Source organism: Lissotriton vulgaris, chromosome 1_1 (genome assembly GCF_964263255.1).
Source record: "Lissotriton vulgaris chromosome 1_1, aLisVul1.2, whole genome shotgun sequence".
NCBI lineage: Eukaryota > Metazoa > Chordata > Amphibia > Caudata > Salamandridae > Lissotriton > Lissotriton vulgaris.
This window is the reverse complement of record NC_141685.1, coordinates 1,090,923,114-1,090,943,076: the sequence shown is the minus strand read 5'-3', so window position 1 is coordinate 1,090,943,076 and position 19,963 is coordinate 1,090,923,114. Positions and strand designations below refer to the sequence as shown.

The following is a 19,963-nucleotide window of genomic DNA, read 5'->3' as shown; positions in this document are numbered from 1 at the left end:
AGAGGTCAGAGGTGCAAGGGAAGCCGGTTCTCGTCGAGCTGGGCCGTCGGATTCCTGAGGAAGGACTTGCAGCAAACCGCAGAGTTCTTAGATGGTGCCTGCGGATGCAGGGTGACTACTCCTTAGCCACAAGGGAGAAATCTTGAGAAGAGTCTCGAAGTCCTTTCGTAGAAAGTATTCTTGATTCAAAGATGATCTAATTTGGAAGGGTCCCCGCTCCGGCCTTTATCCTAAAGAAAGGGGCGGGTACATGACTAGGTCCTGCCCTAAGGGTGGGACCAGGAAGGGGGGTAGTTACACCCCTCTCCCCCTGCTGGACTTTCCCCAGGTCAGGGGCTGCGCGCCCCTGGAACTGGTTCTAGCCGGCAGATGCGTAGTGAGCACCGGGGTGTCACCTTCTTGCAAAGCCCTACCTAGCCAGAATACACAAACCCTGTCTGGGACGGGGCGAACACCGCCCTTGACAGGAAACCCTTTGTCCAAGCTCTCCTCGCTGGAAGGACTCCCAGCAGCAGGAGGTCAGACTTGTGTCTGTGGTGGCAGCGTCCATTTTGTGGAGCTGAGGCTTCAGTTAACTTTAACCGGGGTTCACAGTTACGTACATGTCGTGTCCCTCTAGAAGGGCGGAATGCTAACCTCGTCGCCAGGAATGGTGAGAGGGCAGCACCCCGATTCGTATGACACCTTACTCGACATGTCTTGATAACGCGATACCGAAGTTACCGATATGGGACGCGTTATCATGGAACAGCCATTGGGTCTTGGTTCCGCAAGCTGCAACCGGGCTCGGCTCGTGCCGGAGTCCAATTCACACAGTTCCATGCACTCTGCCTTCAGGATTGTCAAGGCCTGCCATAGGAGTGACTGATAGGAACTCGGGTGTCCATTTTAAGGTTAGGCATAGGGATACTATACCTACAGCAACGGGCGAGTACGCCACGTTGCCCCAGCTGTCGTGCAGCCAGTTGTGTCAGATTTAGATGGCCATCCAGGGGTGGCATAATACATGCTTCAGCTCCTGGTAGGCCCTGGGTACACTGATGCCCTGAGTTACAGGGTCTGACAGGGTGGCCCAGTTCCAATTGGGTAATGCACCTAAGGTACACATATCAATTTAGCGAGATAACAGCTAGGCTGTGGGTCTGATTGGCAGGCCCACAGCCCGAGAAAGTCGTAAACCAGTGAAACAAAAGCAAAAAGTCGGGGTGATCATAGGATTGCAGACCCTACTCTCCTACATGACCCCCCCCCCCCCAAACGTTGGGACAATAAGCTAACCTTGACCAGGTGAGTCTTCTTTTCTAAGTGGAAATACCTGGAGAGCCCATCTGCATTGCCATGATCAGTGCCAGGTCTATGCTCCACTGTGAAGTCCATCCCCTGTAGGGAAATGGACCACCTAAGCAGTTTGGGGTTTTCACCCTTCATCTGATTTAGCCATAGGAGGGGCTTATGGTCGGTCTGAATCTTGAAATGAGTGCCAAACAAGTATGGCCTCAGTTTCTTCAGGGCCCACACCACAGCGAAGGCCTCCCTCTCTATAGCTGACCAATTTTTCTCTCTGGGGGTCAGCCGTCTGCTTATAAAAGCAATGGGCTGGTCATTACCATCAAAATTCAGTTGAGATAGAACAGCTCCCACACCCAACTCAGAAGCATCTGTTTGGACAATGAATGGTTTGGAGTAGTCTGGACTCTTGAGGATAGGTGCCGTGCACATGGCCTGTTTTAGGTCATCGAATGCTTTTTGACAGCTCGCTGTCCACTGAACCTTTTTTGGCATTTTTTTACTCGTCAGTTCATTGAGCGGAGTCACAATCGATCCGTAATTTCTGACAAACTTCCGGTAGTAACCAGTCAGGCCTAAGAAAGCTCGAACCTGAGTCTGGGTGGTTGGAGGAGCCCAGTCCCTGATTGACTGTATCTTGCTCTCCAGTGGTTGAACTTGGCCCCCACCGACAAGGTGGCCCAAGTATACAACCTGTGTCTGCCCTATCTGGCACTTGGTAGCCTTGATAGTGAGACCTGCTGCTTGCAGAGCCTCTAACACTTTCCGCAGGTGGACCAGGTGATCCTCCCAGGTGGAGCTAAAGACAGCAATATCGTCAAGATACGCCGCACAGAAGTCATCCAGCCAGGTGAGAACGTGATTCACCAACCGTTGGAAGGTGGCAGGTGCATTTTTCAAACCAAAGGGCATCACCACGAACTGATAATGCCCACCAGGGGTAGAAAATGCGGTCTTAGGCTTGGCGTCCTCAGCTAACCTGATTTGCCAATACCCAGCTGTCAGGTCAAACGTACTTAAGTAGTTGGCCGAAGCCAATCTATCGATAAGCTCGTCTGCCCTTGGTATTGGGTGGGCGTCAGTCTTAGTGACTGCATTGAGACCCCTGTAGTCTACGCAGAACCTCATCTCTTTCTTACCGCCCGGGGTGTGAGGTTTCGGCACTAGAACTACGGGACTAGCCCAAGGGCTATCCGAGGGTTCAATGACTCCCAGCTCCAACATTTTCTGCACTTCACTCTTGATGCAGTCTCTAACGTGATCAGGCTGCCGGTAGATTTTACTCTTGACGGGCAAGCTGTCACCAGTGTCAACCTCATGGGTGCACCAATTGGTCTGACTGGGTGTTAGAGAGAACATATGCCGGAAGGATTGAAGAACCTGTTTACAATCCTCCTGTTGATGTTCGGAGAGGCTGCCACAAAAGACAACACCATCTACCGATCCATCGTCAGGATTCTGAGTGAGCAGGTCGGGGAGAGGGTCACTCTCCTCTTCCTGTCCCTCATCTATGGCCATGAGCAAACTCATGTCCTTCCTGTCGACATATGCTTTGAGCCTGTTGACATGAAGCACCCTGTGGGGGCTCCGGGGAGTTCCCAGGTCTACCAGGTAGGTGACCTCTCCCTTTTTCTCCAGGATGGTGTAGGGCCCGGACCATTTGTCCTTGAGTGCTGCTGGGGCCACTGGCTCCAACACCCACACCTTCTGTCCGGGCTGGTAAACAGTCAAGACAGCCTTTTGGTCATGCCAAGCTTTTTGGAGTTCTTGGCTGGCCTTAAGGTTTTCGGATGCCTTCTCCATGTATTCAGCCATCCGCGAGCGGAGACCAAGCACATAGTCCACTATGTTAGTTGCAGGCTTTTTGAGAGGTCTCTCCCATCCTTCCTTCACAAAACACAGGGGTCCTCTTACAGGATGCCCGTACAAAAGTTCAAAAGGGCTGTAGCCAACCCCCTTCTGTGGGACTTCTCTGTAAGCGAATAAAAGGCAGGGGATCAGGACGTCCCATCTACGCCGAAGCTTTTCAGGTAGTCCATGAATCATCCCTTTGAGGGTCCTGTTGAATCTCTCAACAAGCCCATTGCATTGTGGATGATAGGGTGTAGTGAACTTGTAGTTGACACCACATTCCTTCCACATAGCAGTTAAGTAGCTCGACATAAAGTTTGTACCTCTGTCGGAGACGACCTCCTTAGGGAAGCCCACTCTGGAGAATACTCCAACTAGGGCTCTTGCCACAACAGGCGCTGTAGTGGTCCTAAGGGGAATAGCTTCAGGATACCTGGTGGCATGATCCACTACCACCAGTATAAACTTGTGCCCTGATGCTGTTGGTGGTTCCATGGGACCGACGATGTCAATCCCCACCCGTTCAAAGGGCACCCCCACCACAGGCATTGGTATAAGGGGGGCCTTTGTCGTGCCACCTGACTTACCACTGGCTTGGCAAGTGACACAGGAGCGGCAAAACTCCTTGGTATCTTCGTTCATGTGAGGCCAGTGAAAGTGCGAGACAAGCCTGTCCCACGTCTTCGTCTGGCCTAAGTGTCCTGCTAAGGGAATCTCGTGGGCCAAGGTAAGGAGGAAACCACGCTGAGACAAGGGGACGACCAGCCTCCTGGTCATGCCAGGCTTGGGGTCTCTTGCCTCAGTGTACAGGAATCCATCTTCCCAGTATACCTTGTGGGTACCTGTGGCGTTCCCAGCAGCCTCAGCAGCAGCCTGCTGTCTGAGGGGTTCAAGGGAAGGGCAGTCTAACTGGTCCTTCCCCAGGTCTTCTCGTGTGGGTCCCCCTGAGCCCAGAAACTCAACTTGATCAAGCTCGAGTTCTTTAGGTTCAGTTTCCCGCAATTCCTGGAGGTCAGCCTCCTCTGAGACTTGATCCTCGACCTGGGGCAAGGGGGAAGGCGAAGCCTTAACCCGACTGCTCTTCTTCTTGGGAGGTGTCCGGTCCGTTGTTCCAGGATCCAGCACCTGTTCAGTGGGGCATCGTCTGACCTGTGACCTGGTCACAGCAAACACGTGTGCTGGCAAGCCTAACATCTCCATGTGAGTCCGTTGCTCCACCTCTGACCATTGTGATGACTCCAAATCATTGCCCAACAAACAATCCACTGGGAGGTCTGAACTAACAACAACCTTTTTCTGGCCATTTACCCCTCCCCGGGAGAAAGCAACAATCGCCATACTATGACTGGTAGTGACGTTGCTGGCATTGGTCACCAGGAAATCTGTACCTGGCATGATCTGTCCAGGGTCCACAAAGTTAGGCGTCACCATGGTGACGCTGGCACAAGTGTCCCTATAGGCCTGAGCCATTCTTCCATTTATTAAAGGCGTCTGTCGGTATTTGCCCAAAGTATTGGGACTGACATCAGGGGATATATCCACATCCCCTGTACAGACAAGGACAGCCTGAGTGAGCGTACCAGCTAAGCTGTCACACCCCTCAGAACCCAAGGTTAACCCAACTAGTCCCTTGGGAGGCGCACTGTTACTGCTGGCTGTACTAGGGGGCACAGGTGCCTTAGGGGCTGCAGTAGCAGGAGTCTGCCCTCCTTTCTTGGTGCACTCACTAAACCAGTGAGTTTTACTTTTACAGTATTGGCACCACCTTTTCGATTGGCCTTCTTGATTCTTCTTTTTCTGGGAAGCCTGACCCCCCCCCTCTTTGGGTTGTTGGGGACCTGTCAAAGACTTCTGGTCAGTTTGTTCCCCTTTCGAATCTTTACCCTTCCGGTCTGCTTTCTTCTGACCACCCTGGTTCTGGCCCTGGTTTTGCTTAACCCTTGTTCTGACCCATCTGTCTGCCTTCTTTCCCAATTCTTGGGGAGAGGTCAGATCCGAGTCGACAAGGTGCTGATGCAACAACTGGTTCTGACAATTGTTTAAAATCTGTTCTCGCATGATCAAATTATACAATCCTGTGTAATCAGTAACCTTACTGCCCAGCAACCAGCCCTCCAAAACCATAGTGGCACAATCAACGAAATCTGACCAGTCCTGAGACTGAGTTTTCTGGGTATCCCTGAACAGCAACCTGTACTGCTCAGTGGTTAGGCCGAACCCATCAATCAGTGTGTTCTTCAGGACCTGGTAATTGTTAGCGTCCTCGACTCTAGTAGTGAGGAGCTTATCTCTACCTTTACCGTCAAAGGAGAGCCACAAGATAGCTGCCCACTGACTCTGGGGGATGCACTGTACAGTGCAGGCCCGCTCCAAAGCGGTAATCCATTTGTGGATGTCGTCCCCTTGCTTAAAGGGGGGCACTATCTTATTCAGGTGCTTAGTGTCTAAACTCCTGGGTTCCCGTGGGGGAATGCTGCCACCAGTGGGAATTGTCCCACTCAACTCTTGCTCTCGAGCAAAGGCGAGTCTCTCTTTGGCTAGGGCAAGTTCTTCCCTCTCGATCCGCAGATTGACTTCCCTCTCTTTTGCTTCGTACATTCTCCTCTGAGGTGATGTCATCCCTCTTCGAGCAGAACCTCGAGAGCCATTGGTTCGAGCGGATCTGTTAGAGCCTCTCGACAGAGACCTAACTCGTCCGTTCCCAATGTTAAGCTGGCCCGAGAGAGGGCCCAGGGGTCCCCTAGTACCAATCTCGTGCCGGCTTAAGTTGTCCTGAGTTAGCTGACTAACTACGACTGGACCTTGGTCTGCCTCGTCCCCAGATGTCTCTGGCTCCTCGTCCTCCTCTTCACCCTCGGCGGAGAGATGGATAAGGTCAGGGTCACCTCGGGTTCCCTCGAGGGGAGGCATTTCCGTTTCTGGATGAGAAGGGTCGGTATTACCCGCCCTCCTAGCATCATAAGTCTCCAAGAGACCAATCAGGAACGGGATGGTAGGGTTTGCACCCTGTTTTAACTTCCGAGATGTACAGATCTGTCGCATCTCGTGGAAGCTAAGTGCAGCATATCTGGAGGTGACCTGTGGAAGGTCGACTGACACAAGGGGAGACTCAGAGTTTCCTCCTTTGTCCGACATGCTGCTTCTAGTGTGGTGTAAGTGATGCACCTACCTACACTATGGGTTTACCTACTGATCCCTTGCTAGGAGTTGTAGCCAAGGTGTGCTAAGCCTTGAGGAGCTACAACAGCTGGTTCAGTAGAACTCAGAGTATTCTAAGCTAAGTTATATGTACCTGGAGTACTTATGCGATCTTTCACAAGATATTCTTAGGATACGGGTGGTAAAACAACAGCAAGCTCAAATCCCAACCGCTGCTCACCAATGTGAGAAGGTGGCCCGATATGCAGCGTTCGCTATTCTAGCGACCACTATGTATCGTTCCAACGACCCTTATGGTGATTGGTTGTAAGTCAACCTTAGACCAGCTATCCTAGTAGCGTGGATACGAGCAGTCTTCGGGCTAAACTCTAGAGGGCGTGTTAAGCCAGCTGTAATACCATCACATACCCCTTGAACACCAAGTGAAAGGACACCACACAAGTGTTATGAAAATAAACAGTATATTTATTAGAATCACAACAGCCCTGTACTCTTTATGAGGACAGGGTACTAAGCACAGAACAAAAAGCTCTTAGAAAATACTTCAAGTGCACAATTAAAACAAGTGCCCGAGGGCACGGAAAGTTTAGTGGTCTCGGGCGGACCCGATAAGGCAAGTCGGAAGCGAGGGACTCGGGACCCTAGAGGAAGGAGGCTATGCAGGCACCGAAATGCCGAAGTTACCTAGCCACGAGGGCTGCGGCTGCACAAGTCTTACAGGCGTCGGGGGTCTTCGCTGACGAGCCAGGAGCTGGAAGAAAAGGAGTTGCTGGCCGGCGACCAGTGATGAATAGTTCGTAGAGATCGAAGCCTGGATCAGTGATTGTTGACACCTGAAAGCAGAGGGGACCAAGTTCGTACTACTAGCCAGTAGTCAGAGGGTACCAGGAAGGCACCGGATGGCCGTCACCTCGACTAGGTGAGTGGGCGACGCTAGGCTCTGCAGTCTCACGGACCAGGAGGCGTTGTCGGCGACCAGGATGGAGGTGCGAGCTGTCCCACGAAGGTTGATGCTGTCGGCGTCGCTGGGCCCAGGATTGGGGCAACAAGCCTTGGCAGATCTCAGGGCCACGTGGTGGGCCTAAGATAGCGTCTTGAGTGGACCAGGAGGGTCCGGAGTGCTCCTCTCGAAAAAGGGAGCAAGGGCCGGTCTGGAGCAACCAGACCAGCATCGTTGGTTGTCGGATGTCGTCAAAGAAGGACACAAGCCGGCGGCTAGTGACCAGACAACGTGCTGAGCAGCGAGCAGAAGGGCCCCACGCAGATCGTGGAGATGCTGGGAGACTGCACTTCGGTGCTGGAGCTGCTCAGGGTCGGGGCTTCTCGGACCCCAGAGCACTCACCAGAGAATTGCTTCGATGGTCGTGCTGGTTAAGAAAGCGTGCAGGTTTTGATGATGGCCGGTCCCTCGAGGTCTCGTCGCACCCACAGATCTCAGCTGAGCTGACGACGTGGGTAGAGGTCAGAGGTGCAAGGGAAGCCGGTTCTCATCGAGCTGGGCCGTCGGATTCCTGAGGAAGGACTTGCAGCAAACCGCAGAGTTCTTAGATGGTGCCTGCGGATGCAGGGTGACTACTCCTTAGCCACAAGGGAGAAATCTTGAGAAGAGTCTCGAAGTCCTTTCGTAGAAAGTATTCTAGATTCAAAGATGATCTAATTTGGAAGGGTCCCCGCTCCGGCCTTTATCCTAAAGAAAGGGGCGGGTACATGACTAGGTCCTGCCCTAAGGGTGGGACCAGGAAGGGGGGTAGTTACACCCCTCTCCCCCTGCTGGACTTTCCCCAGGTCAGGGGCTGCGCGCCCCTGGAACTGGTTCTAGCCGGCAGATGCGTAGTGAGCACCGGGGTGCCACTCCGCAGTCACCTTCTTGCAAAGCCCTACCTAGCCAGAATACACAAACCCTGTCTGGGACGGGGCGAACACCGCCCTTGACAGGAAACCCTTTGTCCAAGCTCTCCTCGCTGGAAGGACTCCCAGCAGCAGGAGGTCAGACTTGTGTCTGTGGTGGCAGCGTCCATTTTGTGGAGCTGAGGCTTCAGTTAACTTTAACCGGGGTTCACAGTTACGTACATGTCGTGTCCCTCTAGAAGGGCGGAATGCTAACCTCGTCGCCAGGAATGGTGAGAGGGCAGCACCCCGATTCGTATGACACCTTACTCGACATGTCTTGATAACGCGATACCGAAGTTACCGATATGGGACGCGTTATCATGGAACAGCCATTGGGTCTTGGTTCCGCAAGCTGCAACCGGGCTCGGCTCGTGCCGGAGTCCAATTCACACAGTTCCATGCACTCTGTCTTCAGGATTGTCAAGGCCTGCCATAGGAGTGACTGATAGGAACTCGGGTGTCCATTTTAAGGTTAGGCATAGGGATACTATACCTACAGCAACGGGCGAGTACGCCACGTTGCCCCAGCTGTCGTGCAGCCAGTTGTGTCAGATTTAGATGGCCATCCAGGGGTGGCATAATACATGCTTCAGCTCCTGGTAGGCCCTGGGTACACCGATGCCCTGAGTTACAGGGTCTGACAGGGTGGCCCAGTTCCAATTGGGTAATGCACCTAAGGTACACATATCAATTTAGCGAGAGAACAGCTAGGCTGTGGGTCTGATTGGCAGGCCCACAGCCCGAGAAAGTCGTAAACCAGTGAAACAAAAGCAAAAAGTCCGGGTGATCATAGGATTGCAGACCCTACTCTCCTACACCTCCTCCCATTGTTTGTTGTGTATTTTGACTTAGTTGGCCTGGGATCCTGCTATTCCGGGCCCCAGGCTATCTGCTCTCTCTGTAAAATGAACTCCATGTACTTTAGGTACATATCCAATTGGGTATTGGGTCACCTTGTGAGCCCCTGTATAGTGTACCATATGTACCCAGGGCATAGGTGCATCCAAGGCCTACCACGGGCTGCAGCATGTATTATGGCGAAAAACAAGAGAGTTTTCCCAAAGCAACCCAGAAAGGACTGGGAAATAGTAACACCAAAAGAGGGGAGTTTCCTTTCTGTGGTTCTTAGATAATGTTTGTACAATAAATCCGACCAATAGAGTAAGACCCCTGTTGCAGGACAAGTATACAGTATCCTCAAAAACATATACCTTTAGACAAAAAGATGTATCAAAAATTATCACATTTATTTAAAAAGAAAAAACAAGCATTGGTATTCAGAATTTCAAACAATTACATGTAAACAGCAAAATACATACATATACTTATTCTTCCTAATATTACAGTAAAAAATGTTTTAAAAACAAAGTTGTCGCCGCGTTTCGGTGCTTATTCAGATCGAACACCTTCCTCAGGACTTATGGTTAAAAACTTCATAAATCTAAAAGAAACATATATAGCATATAATTAATACAAAGCACTTGAGGATTTTTTTCAAACAAACTTTTGTCTCACTGGAAACAGGGTCTAAACTACAGCTGTTACAGTCTGTTACATGACAATATTGCAAGAAGAACGTTCCTATTATCCAGCCTATAAAGTCGGACCAAAACCTGGTGGACTATAATGCAGCTGGATGGGTCTGCAAAGGCTAGTCCACCAGGTTTTGGTCCGACTTTATAGGCTGGATAATAGGAACGTTCTTCTTGCAATATTGTCATGTAACAGACTGTAACAGCTCCTAATCTGAATATTATCACTAATGTTAGTAAAACTCATAAGGCAACAATAAAGACTACAAGCAAAGTGTGTTGTGGGAAAAAAAGGAAAATACACTTCTCTCTGCACATTTCCCGTTTATGAATATTCAGGAAACCCTAAATTGCATTAGGCGAACTTCATTACTGAATTCGGTTATAAAGTACGGACTATAACCATTAAAGTCATGTCACGAACACGTAATGCAGTGGTACCCGTGCTGTTACCTAAACGACCCGCATTACGTTAATTTAAGTATTCCATCGACGTGTTAACCCGGCATTATTCTGTGTATATATTTCGCCGCGACGTGTGAACAAAAGACTGTTTGTCACCTCGATACTAAAGTTTAGTGTATACGCTACCATGACAACCTAGCGGTACTCTACTAAGCCCGTTGTCCGTTTCCACTCATGGCATTATACTCGGCTAAAAAAACTACCAAAATGGCGCGATTTTTTCGCTACCATGACAACCCAGCGGCATTCCACTAAGCCCGTTGTCCGTTTCCATTCATGGCTTTATACTCGGTAAAAAACTACCATAATGGCGCGATTCCTTCGCTGTGCCTAATTTACCACAGGCAATCCCAATTAACCTATTAAGGATAATTGCTCCCTGTATAAATAGATCCTCGGCGCCCCGGCCTCCATACCGACTCTGGAGACCGGGGAGACCAGGCTGGATCGCGTGTTAGTAACCCTATCGAGGTAAGACTCTGCTCAAAAAAACGGTGATGCCTTACCCGTGCAGTAACTTATGAAGGCTTAGCGCTAATGGATAGCCAGCTTACTCTATCTATCACAACCCGGTTTTTAATAACTGACTGAAGAAAGTGCCTTTTCATTTAAGGTTAAATCTGATTATGACTGTATTGCTGTAAAAAATAGACGTTATTAATTGTCTTTGCACCTAATGTCATTTTCAAATAGAATTGCTCTCATTGCACAAATCCTAGTAGAACCTCAGCAAAATGGTAAATTAACATACCTTGAGGTCTATTGTAAATGTGCATTTGACATTACATAATTATGTGCTCCCAACAGTAAATCTATATTTGCATGTGTTAACATTCAAATAACTGGTGGACACATATGATGACCATCTTCTGATTTGCATCTTGATATGCATTTTAATTTGACCACCCTAGGCACGACAGAAGGCCTGTGGTATAACAAAACATCATTCTAAGGTCACAAAGCAGGGGCAGTAAGGCTCTCCCCAGATCAATTGCATGAATTTAATCTAGTTAAGTTGTGTGACTTTTAAAACTCACAAAATAAAGTATAAATGAGATACGACAACTGATCCCACTCATTGCTTTTTGCCAACAGGTAAAAGCTCGCTTGAACCAACCAAAAAACTGGAATCAATTTATAAGAAGGTTCTATAATAATTCGAGGCGACCTATATATATATAAAGAAGGCGCGCGGAGAAGTCTCCACCTAATAGTTCAAATTTCATACATCACTATCAAGTAAGCATTGGTGCATGCAATCTAATTAACAAACAGACACATGCTTTGAAGTCAGAACTTTGTGTTAAATCAAATACCACTGTTATTTTAAATCCTCCAGATGGTCAAGCAGAGGTGAACATATAAACTAAAGGAACATTTCACTCCAGGATCAAGACTGGTATAGCAAAATGAAAATGCTTTCAAAGTAAGATTCTTTGACCACTAGTAGTTTAGACCCTGTTTCCAGTGAGACAAAAGTTTGTTTGAAAAAAATCCTCAAGTGCTTTGTATTAATTATATGCTATATATGTTTCTTTTAGATTTATGAAGTTTTTAACCATAAGTCCTGAGGAAGGTGTTCGATCTGAATAAGCACCGAAACGCGTCGACAACTTTGTTTTTAAAACATTTTTTACTGTAATATTAGGAAGAATAAGTATATGTATGTATTTTGCTGTTTACATGTAATTGTTTGAAATTCTGAATACCGATGCTTGTTTTTTCTTTTTAAATAAATGTGATAATTTTTGATACATCTTTTTGTCTAAAGGTATATGTTTTTGAGGATACTGTATACTTGTCCTGCAACAGGGGTCTTACTCTATTGGTCGGATTTATTGTACAAACATTATCTAAGAACCACAGAAAGGAAACCCCCCTCTTTTGGTGCAGCATGTATTATGCCACCCCTGGCTGGCCATCCAGACTGACACCACAAGCTGATCACTCAGCTTGGGCAAGGTCGTGTAATCACCCCTTGCTTACACATAGTATTACTATATCTACCCTTATATATAGACACATATATACCTATAAGTCACTCCTATGGCAGGCCTTGACAATCCTGAAGGCAGAGTGCTTGGTTTTATGTGAGATGGTGCCCTGGCATGAGCTGAGCCTGTCTGCAGCTTTTGGAACCATGTCCTTATAGCTGTTCTATAATATAGCCATACCATATACTCTTAAGTGCATTATAATCCTCGCGGTTAATGCTAACTTTGGTTTGGCTTCATCAAAACATGTTGTGTAAGGTGTCAAACACTTTGGAATACTACCCCCGCCAGTCCTGGCGGCGGGGGTAGCATTCCACCCTTCTAGAGTGAGAAGACATGTAGTTACTGCTTTACCCGGTTAAAGTTAAACAGAACCTCAGCATCACAAAATGGATGCTGCTGCCACAGACACGAGTCTGACCTCCTGCTGCTAGACGAAACTCCGGCAGGGGAGGCCTGGACAATAGGTTTCCTGTCAAGGGAGGTGCTGGCACCTCCCCAGACAACCTGTAGTGGATTGGGGCAGGGTGGGTTCAATGGAGACTGCTGTTTCCAGATACTGCCTGGGGCACACAAGGTGCTCCATGCATAGCCCGGTTCAAACCAGTTGCTGGGGCACTCTAGCCACAGCTCTGGCACGAAAATGGACAAAGAGAAAGGTGTGTAACCACCCCCTTCTCAGGTTCCACCCATAGGAGGGACCTAGCAGGTAATCCAGCCCCTTAGAGTAGTATAAAGTTAGGAGCTGTGTCTAGAGACATTAGATTATCCTGGAAGAAACTCTGAAACAAACTCTTGGACTTTCGACGTTCCATTTCGACTGGAAGACTGAAGACATCTCTCTTGTGGTCAAGGAGAGACCACCCTGTGCAAACAGGCACCAACAGTAACTTGCCGGTTTGCTTTGTCGACGCTCCCGCCAGAACCCGAAGACTTAGCGACGCAGCCTCTGGACTTCCAGACTTCTCTGACTCCGACCCACATCCACAGCAAAGCTGAGACCCGTGGCGGACACGAAAGACGTTGAACCGGACCTCCTACAGTATCTGTTTTTTGCTAACTGTGCAGCTTCTGAGGCGTCCTCGAAGTTGTGCATTGGGAATTGAGAAGCACCCACCCCGAGCAGTAAGTGCACCGAAGTTCAGCCCTCCACACTCCACGAGTGCCACGTGGGGCCTGCGCCTGCGCCTGCGCCTGCGCCTGCATTTCTCCTCGACGCGTCTTCGCGGTTGCTAGCCCGTTGGCTAGTGGCCCTCCTGAAGACATCCTTTTGAAACAACACTGCTTGCCTGGTTGCTCCGGGCTTGCTCCTGCTTTCCTGTAAAGGGGAAGCTCCCCAGACCTTGCTGGTCTGAACAGAAGCCGATCTTCCCTTCCTGCATGGATTGCCTTTGCCATGGATTGTTGGCTCCAATCTGGATACCGACATCGCCAACAGCTAGATCCTTTGTGGGACAGTCCGTATCCAGCTTCTGGTTGTCGACGCCTCCTGGTCCACGTGGCTGCAGAGACAAGCTTCATCTCCTCACCTGATTGCATCTCGACATCGCCTGGTTCCTTCCTGGTCACTGGCTAGTGACCCAGACTCTGTCCCCTCTGCTTTCAGGTTCTTCACTGCTCCGATCCACCCTTGGATCCATCCGGACACTTTTCTCCTGGTCGCTTGCAGCACTTTCTTGCAGCTCTCCATAGGATTGATCAACGAAACCCGACACGAAAGAACACCTATGCACCCTGCTTCCCTGGGTGAGGTAACTCGAGTACTCCGGTGCTCCCGTGGGTAATAACTATCCAAGTGTCCTAGTTTAACTGGGTTTTCCCGTAGTCCACCTGGAAGGGTCCGAAATCAACTACTTTGTAACTTTTAGGTTCCCATTGAAAGTCTATGGTAACCCGCGTGTGTGTTTAGACACTGCACCCGCATCCTGTGGGACTCCTATTTCCTAAGCTTTGGTTGTTCAGCGTAGCCCCAGCGATTTCCTAGGCCCCAGGCCAACTCACCTTTCCTGAAGTGGTTCTTATACCACTTACTTAGTATATGGTTTGTGAGGCTCCTAGGGCAGAATTGTATTTGTGCAACTTATAGTATGCTTATTGAATAACTTGTGCTGTATCTCGAACTCTGACCTCATAAAGAGTGCAGAGGGGTTGTGTTAGTAATAAATACATATATATTTGATATATACCTTGTGTGGTGTCCTTTCATTTGATATTCAAGGGATTATAATTGGTAAAACAATTGGCTTCACATGCTCTCTGAAGTATTAGCCTAAGACGGCTTTGTCCATGCTACCACTAGGATAGCTGGTCTATAAGGTTGACTTTACAACCATCATCATAAGGGTTGTTTGGACTGATACAGGGTGCCCACTAGAATAGTGGATATCACATATCAGGCCAACTTCTCACAGCCATGCCTGTATTTGGGTTGCATGGGCTATGCCTAAATAAGGGCTTGATTTCTATGCCTATATAAGGGCAACGTGAATTGTACCTATATAAGGGCATGAATCGGGAAAATTCATTCAGAATCTAAAACGCCATACAACAATACTAAGATGAGACAAATATACGTTGTCGGCATTTGGGAATACAACGTCATTCAGACTTGTCCACCACACAACAGTAATTTTACCTGTCCTTCACTATTAATTCACAGACTCGTTTTTTTATGACTAGATTTTGTCTTTGTACTTTGCACTTCCTTGTGGCCTTCCCTAAACAGTCAGGTTGGAGCGAGAACCTCACTGCTTTTCCTTGCAATAATTTAGCTGTGCAGAGCACTTTGCACTTTATGCTGTTTTGCACACTCTATAAAGAGCAGAGGGCACAATTCCCAAACCCAATCTTAAGAAAAATTTGCCCTTGTACCTATCAGGATGGTTTTAATTTTTGACACTCTCTGTCTACTGTTGCTATTTGCACTGCTGTATCAAATTATATCAGGATTGCAATGTCGATAAGGAAACATTATGAATTTAAAAAAAGATATTGGATATTGTTGTCGTAAGCAGTTTTAAAAACACATTTTTTAACAAGTATTGATGTAATGAAAATCGATAGGAGGTCCCAAAGCCTGCAACCCAGAGCCTCATGTATGGGGGTCCGGGGCGCGAAGCTTGTAGGCCAAGTTTGTAATGTAAATTGAAAATTGCCTCCAACGTTTTTATTCTGAGCCTCTAGTGATTTGAACCACATTATTGTATAAATTGGACTTTACATTTTTACAGTTTTATGTATGTACGTTAAACTTTTATGGTCCGCTTGAACTAAATAAAGTTATTTTTGATTTGATTTGATTCTAATAGTTCCAGAATGGCCTCAACAGCGGTGGATCTCAGATCTTTCTCGCTTATCAGGAGAACACATAATAAATAGCCATGCAGGCCGGAGCTCCTCTAAAAAATAGGTTGTCAAATCCAATACCCTAATCTACCATTCATTAATGTATCAGCTTGTCTCCTGAATACCTGCAATAGAGTCATTTAAATCTTCCACACTATTGCATGATCCTAATAAAGGAGGCAAAGAGACAATCCACTGGAACATCATATTCTCTCAATTAGAAGAGATTTTGCATATGGTATATTCAGAATAACCATAACCCTGTTTTGTGCCAAGAGGAGGAGGTTATCCTGTATCTTCCTCACTTGGTCAAATCTGGCCTATCTTTTTCTTCCAATAAAAGTGCATCTTGTAGAAGTGACAGCATAAAGAAAGTCTCCTTCACAATTTCAGTAGTAAATGATTTCTTGGAGGAGATTGAAAATGTTTTCCCTCCTATTCGGGCTCCTTCCCCTCAGCCTAGGAGTTAAATATACTTCTTTCAAAGCTAATGGGTCCTCCATTTGAACACATTCACAAGGTTACTCTACAGATGTATCATGGAAAGCAACCTTTGTAATAGCTATTTCATTTGTCTGCAAAGTCAGTGAACTTCAAGCTTTATGCTCAAAGGAACCAGTGTTTCTTAAAAAAACAAGGTTGTAATGAGAACTAATCTCTTTTTTCTTCCAAAAGTATGATCAGATTTCCATGTAAATCCTACAATTTCCTTACCAACATTCTTCCTAAATCAACCTAATCCAGCAGAACAAGTTCTTCATATATATATATATGTTTATTTATTTATTTTTATTTTGCAAAGTGTTCTGGGATCCCGCACGTGACCGTGACAATGAGGAGTCCCCTTTAATAGAACCTGGATTACTGGTAAGAAATGTTTCCTAATCTTCTCCTTTGTGGTTATCTACACTAATTTAATGAACAACCTTCCCCTCTCCCCGATAAAGGCAACGGAATAGAAGAAGAGTTTTAGTTTTAGATTCCATGTCAAAATTAACTGAGAAAGACAACTGTTCTGCATTCTGGGGCTGTGGAGCACTTTAGCTGTTTTAAGTTGAGGAGTGAAATTGGAGGACCAGATGGAGGTAGCTGAATCTAGATTTTTTTTTCTAGTAATAGGTTACAATATTGCAGGGCTGATCTATTAGGCCTGCCTTTACCGTAATATACATATTAGCATTAAATGTTTGCGCTAAACCAAACGGCATTCGTGTTTTACCAGCTGGGGGTAGATGAGAGGAATTGCTGGAAGGTCAGAGTTGTAAAATGAATCTGCGGAAGGGGCTGCCACAGTGAAATAAAACTGAATGTGCTGTCAATGCAGCTCCACACACAAATATAACAGGTCATTTGGGTCTATAAAACCAGTGAAGTACACTTTTCGTCCTGTTGTTTAAGCTTCGGCATTTCGGCAGATGCAGCTGTTTTATTGCCAAAGAAGGCTAGATATAATTGGAGATAAAGGAATGCCAGACAAAAAAGAAACCATGAAAGCAGTGGGAAGAATGCCAGGCTGCTCATTTACAGTAAGTCCCCAAAACACAGTGACATAAGAATCCTGCGTTAAGAGCCTTTAGGGGAAGGTATTGGCAGCCACAAATCAAGTATGCGTGGGTGTTCATTGTCACAATTGTCAATAGGTATTTTGCTGTTTTTTTCCCTACACTGCGTTCTTTCTTTTCTCTTGGTATTGACTGAATGTTTTTGTTTAGTGTGCAGTCTGACCCGAACGGTCTGAAATCACCTTACATTGACATAAGCAGCACTATGTTTTTTTTAACGGACCCTGTCAGATGTGTCGGGAGAGTCGCTGTATGCCTGTCCCATGTTGGAGACTAAAAGACGATGAACCAGGGGAGCTGCAAGAGTCAAGTACAGACAAAGGATTAGATGGACAGTGCATGGAGAAACTAAATGTTACTGCACAGAGGTGGTCTCTACCGCAGCGCAAGTGCTCAGCAGATATGAAGGCCGCCATTTTCTCCACCTGTAGACGAGTCAGACAGGTGGCAACTATCTTCTTGGGCAACTTAATGTATACAACAAGGGAGGAATGGGGCCTTGGTGTAACTCAATTGAAACAGCTATGAGGTAGTGTGAAACTCTCTCCTCACCCAACCTTCGACCCTACTGGTTCTGGAAATTCTGCAAAAGTAAGATATAACAGCTCTGAAAATATTTCTGTTTCGCTAGTCCTGAAGTTTGAAATTAAATAATGTTTTTTGTTTTCTATAAAATAAAAATTAAAGTTTTAAATCCGGCAGTCTATCATGTCTTTATGTTTTTGTTCAATCTCTGGCACAAGACACAAAGCCCACGTCCACAACTAGATTGCAGTCCCCTTTCGCTCCATCTCCTAGAGCACCGTGGGGGCAAAACATTAGTTATGCCCTTTGCTAGAGAACAGTACCAGACTGTGCTTCTCTTTGCAGGACTCCGGATATGGTTCCCCTTGCTTTCTGATGTAATTCATTGCTGTTGTGTTGTCAGTCTGAATAGAATGGATGATGCAGAGATCAAAGGAGGAAGGATGTGAGCATCTCAACCCTCCATTGATTTATCTGTTGAAACAGTTTGAGTTGCAAGTGGTTTCTGAACTGGGACTTCCTGAAGCACTTTTGACATCGTGCACCGCCATGAGTTGGAATTAATCAATGTTTGTCAGCTGAATTTCCTCTTCTCAGTCTGTTCAATGAGACGACTGAACCTCTAAAGGCTCCTGAAGAGAAAGTTGGCACAGTCTGAGGTTGGTTACAATGGAGGTGAATGAGGGCATGCTGTCCAGGAGAGTAGAAAAGAGAGTGGTCTTATTGTAGAATGCAGATTCTGCTTCTAATGCATACTTCTGTCAGTAGATTCCGGTGAGGAATTTGAAGGTAAATTGTCCACATGAAAGATTGTTACCAAAGCTAATGAACTCGTTCTTTAGGAGCTATATATTGCTTTACGTAGATGATAGTATGTCCTGCAAAGAAACATTTATTTTAAAGTTTTGTGTCCAGTGTTCCCCCCCCCCCAAGTATTGAATTACTTTAAAAGCAAGTAGAATCAGCTTGGAAGAACTGATCTGCAGGCCCAGGCACAGAAGTATATTCAGGGTTGATTTGAGGTCCCACTGTAGTTTTGTCATTGGTGTGGTTTTCACCAGTGGCTGTCTAGGAATCGATACACGATGAGGCCAGTTCATCTTAGAGATGGCGCTACCACTGCCATGTACTTGGAGAACGCTCAGGCTGCGTTGGAACTGATTAGCAGACCTTTCTTCAGATTGTGGCAGCGCCGAGACACCACACGTGGTATTTGTTGCGCTTTACAAATCTTAAAAATAAATAAATAAATAAAATAAACCGTCTGAAGGATGAGGAACTGTCTGTGATTCTATGATATTGTAATGTGAAAATATGCATCTTATACATCTATGGACGGCATCAAACCTCTCAAATGAAGATGCAGGAAGATTTGATGGTGGGGCTGGCATTTTTAATTGTTCCTATGACCCATTTCTTGCCAAACTTTAGACCTAGGATTGGCCAATATTTAAGCCGTGGGCTCTTTTCTTTACTAGCAGACCTAAATCCCCTTGTTTTTATGGAGATTTGAGCACAAGTTCATTCCTTCTTCTGAAGGACGCATTGACTTTGTGCAACAGCCAGTCCATTAGTAAAGGATTTGGCACCCTATCAAAAAAGATGGCCTTATGGTGAGGAGTGCTTTCATGCGGCTCTGCCGACTACCACCTTCTTTTCAACCAAGTCTGCCAAACCATCTTTTTTCTCTCCTCAGCTCTTCATTTTGGTTCTGCCTGTAAAAAGAGAAGCAGCTTCTGCCACCGAAAACATCTCTTCATCAACGAACCCCGCATTCATTGCCTGCAGCCCACTCGTCAGCAGAGCCCCGGTTACCGTCTACAGTCCTGATTAAGTCAGGCACAGCACTCAGCACCCACCGCCCAGACGGAAGCAACAATCAGTTTCGGACCATTGAGTTACCAATCGGACTTCAATCACGCTCTCCTGCCTGAATTTAAATCACTGTTTTCATCGACAACCCTGTCCTGATGACGATCCCGACTAAAGGGGATCGAAACGCCGTCGACTAAACAGCTTGAATTATACGACGCACATCACGTCTTGTGCTCTTATATAAATAATTGTGTTTCAAGTGATTATAACTTGTTTCTGTTGGAGCCATTTTTTGATGTTTAAACTTTGGTCAATGCGTCGCCAATGCTGTTGTTTTTAACATTTGCACGCTCACTATCACTGATTGTATATAGCACTTTGCACCAAGTGTCACTGGGTTGTCACAAGATCCGTTCTGTACAGTGCTGTTCTAACTGTATTGACCCACAAAAGATCTCTCCTTTGGTAAATAATACTACCTTCTTGGAAAATCATTTTGACTCCTTGTTTCTCCTTTCTTTGTAATGCATAGTGCATA

General features: G+C 46.8%; 1 protein-coding gene across 1 annotated transcript in view; it reads left to right on the top strand.

Annotated features, from left to right (window-relative positions):
- Positions 1-17,537, top strand: part of MEI1 (meiotic double-stranded break formation protein 1) — a 3,731,473-nt gene extending 3,713,936 nt beyond the window's left edge. Inside the window, exon 31 of the mRNA XM_086963480.1 lies at positions 17,317-17,537. Within this exon, the coding sequence (XP_086819606.1) occupies positions 17,317-17,362 (46 nt within the window). The 3' untranslated portion in view covers positions 17,363-17,537. The remainder of the gene's footprint in view (positions 1-17,316) is intronic.
- Positions 17,538-19,963: the final 2,426 nt, after the last annotated feature.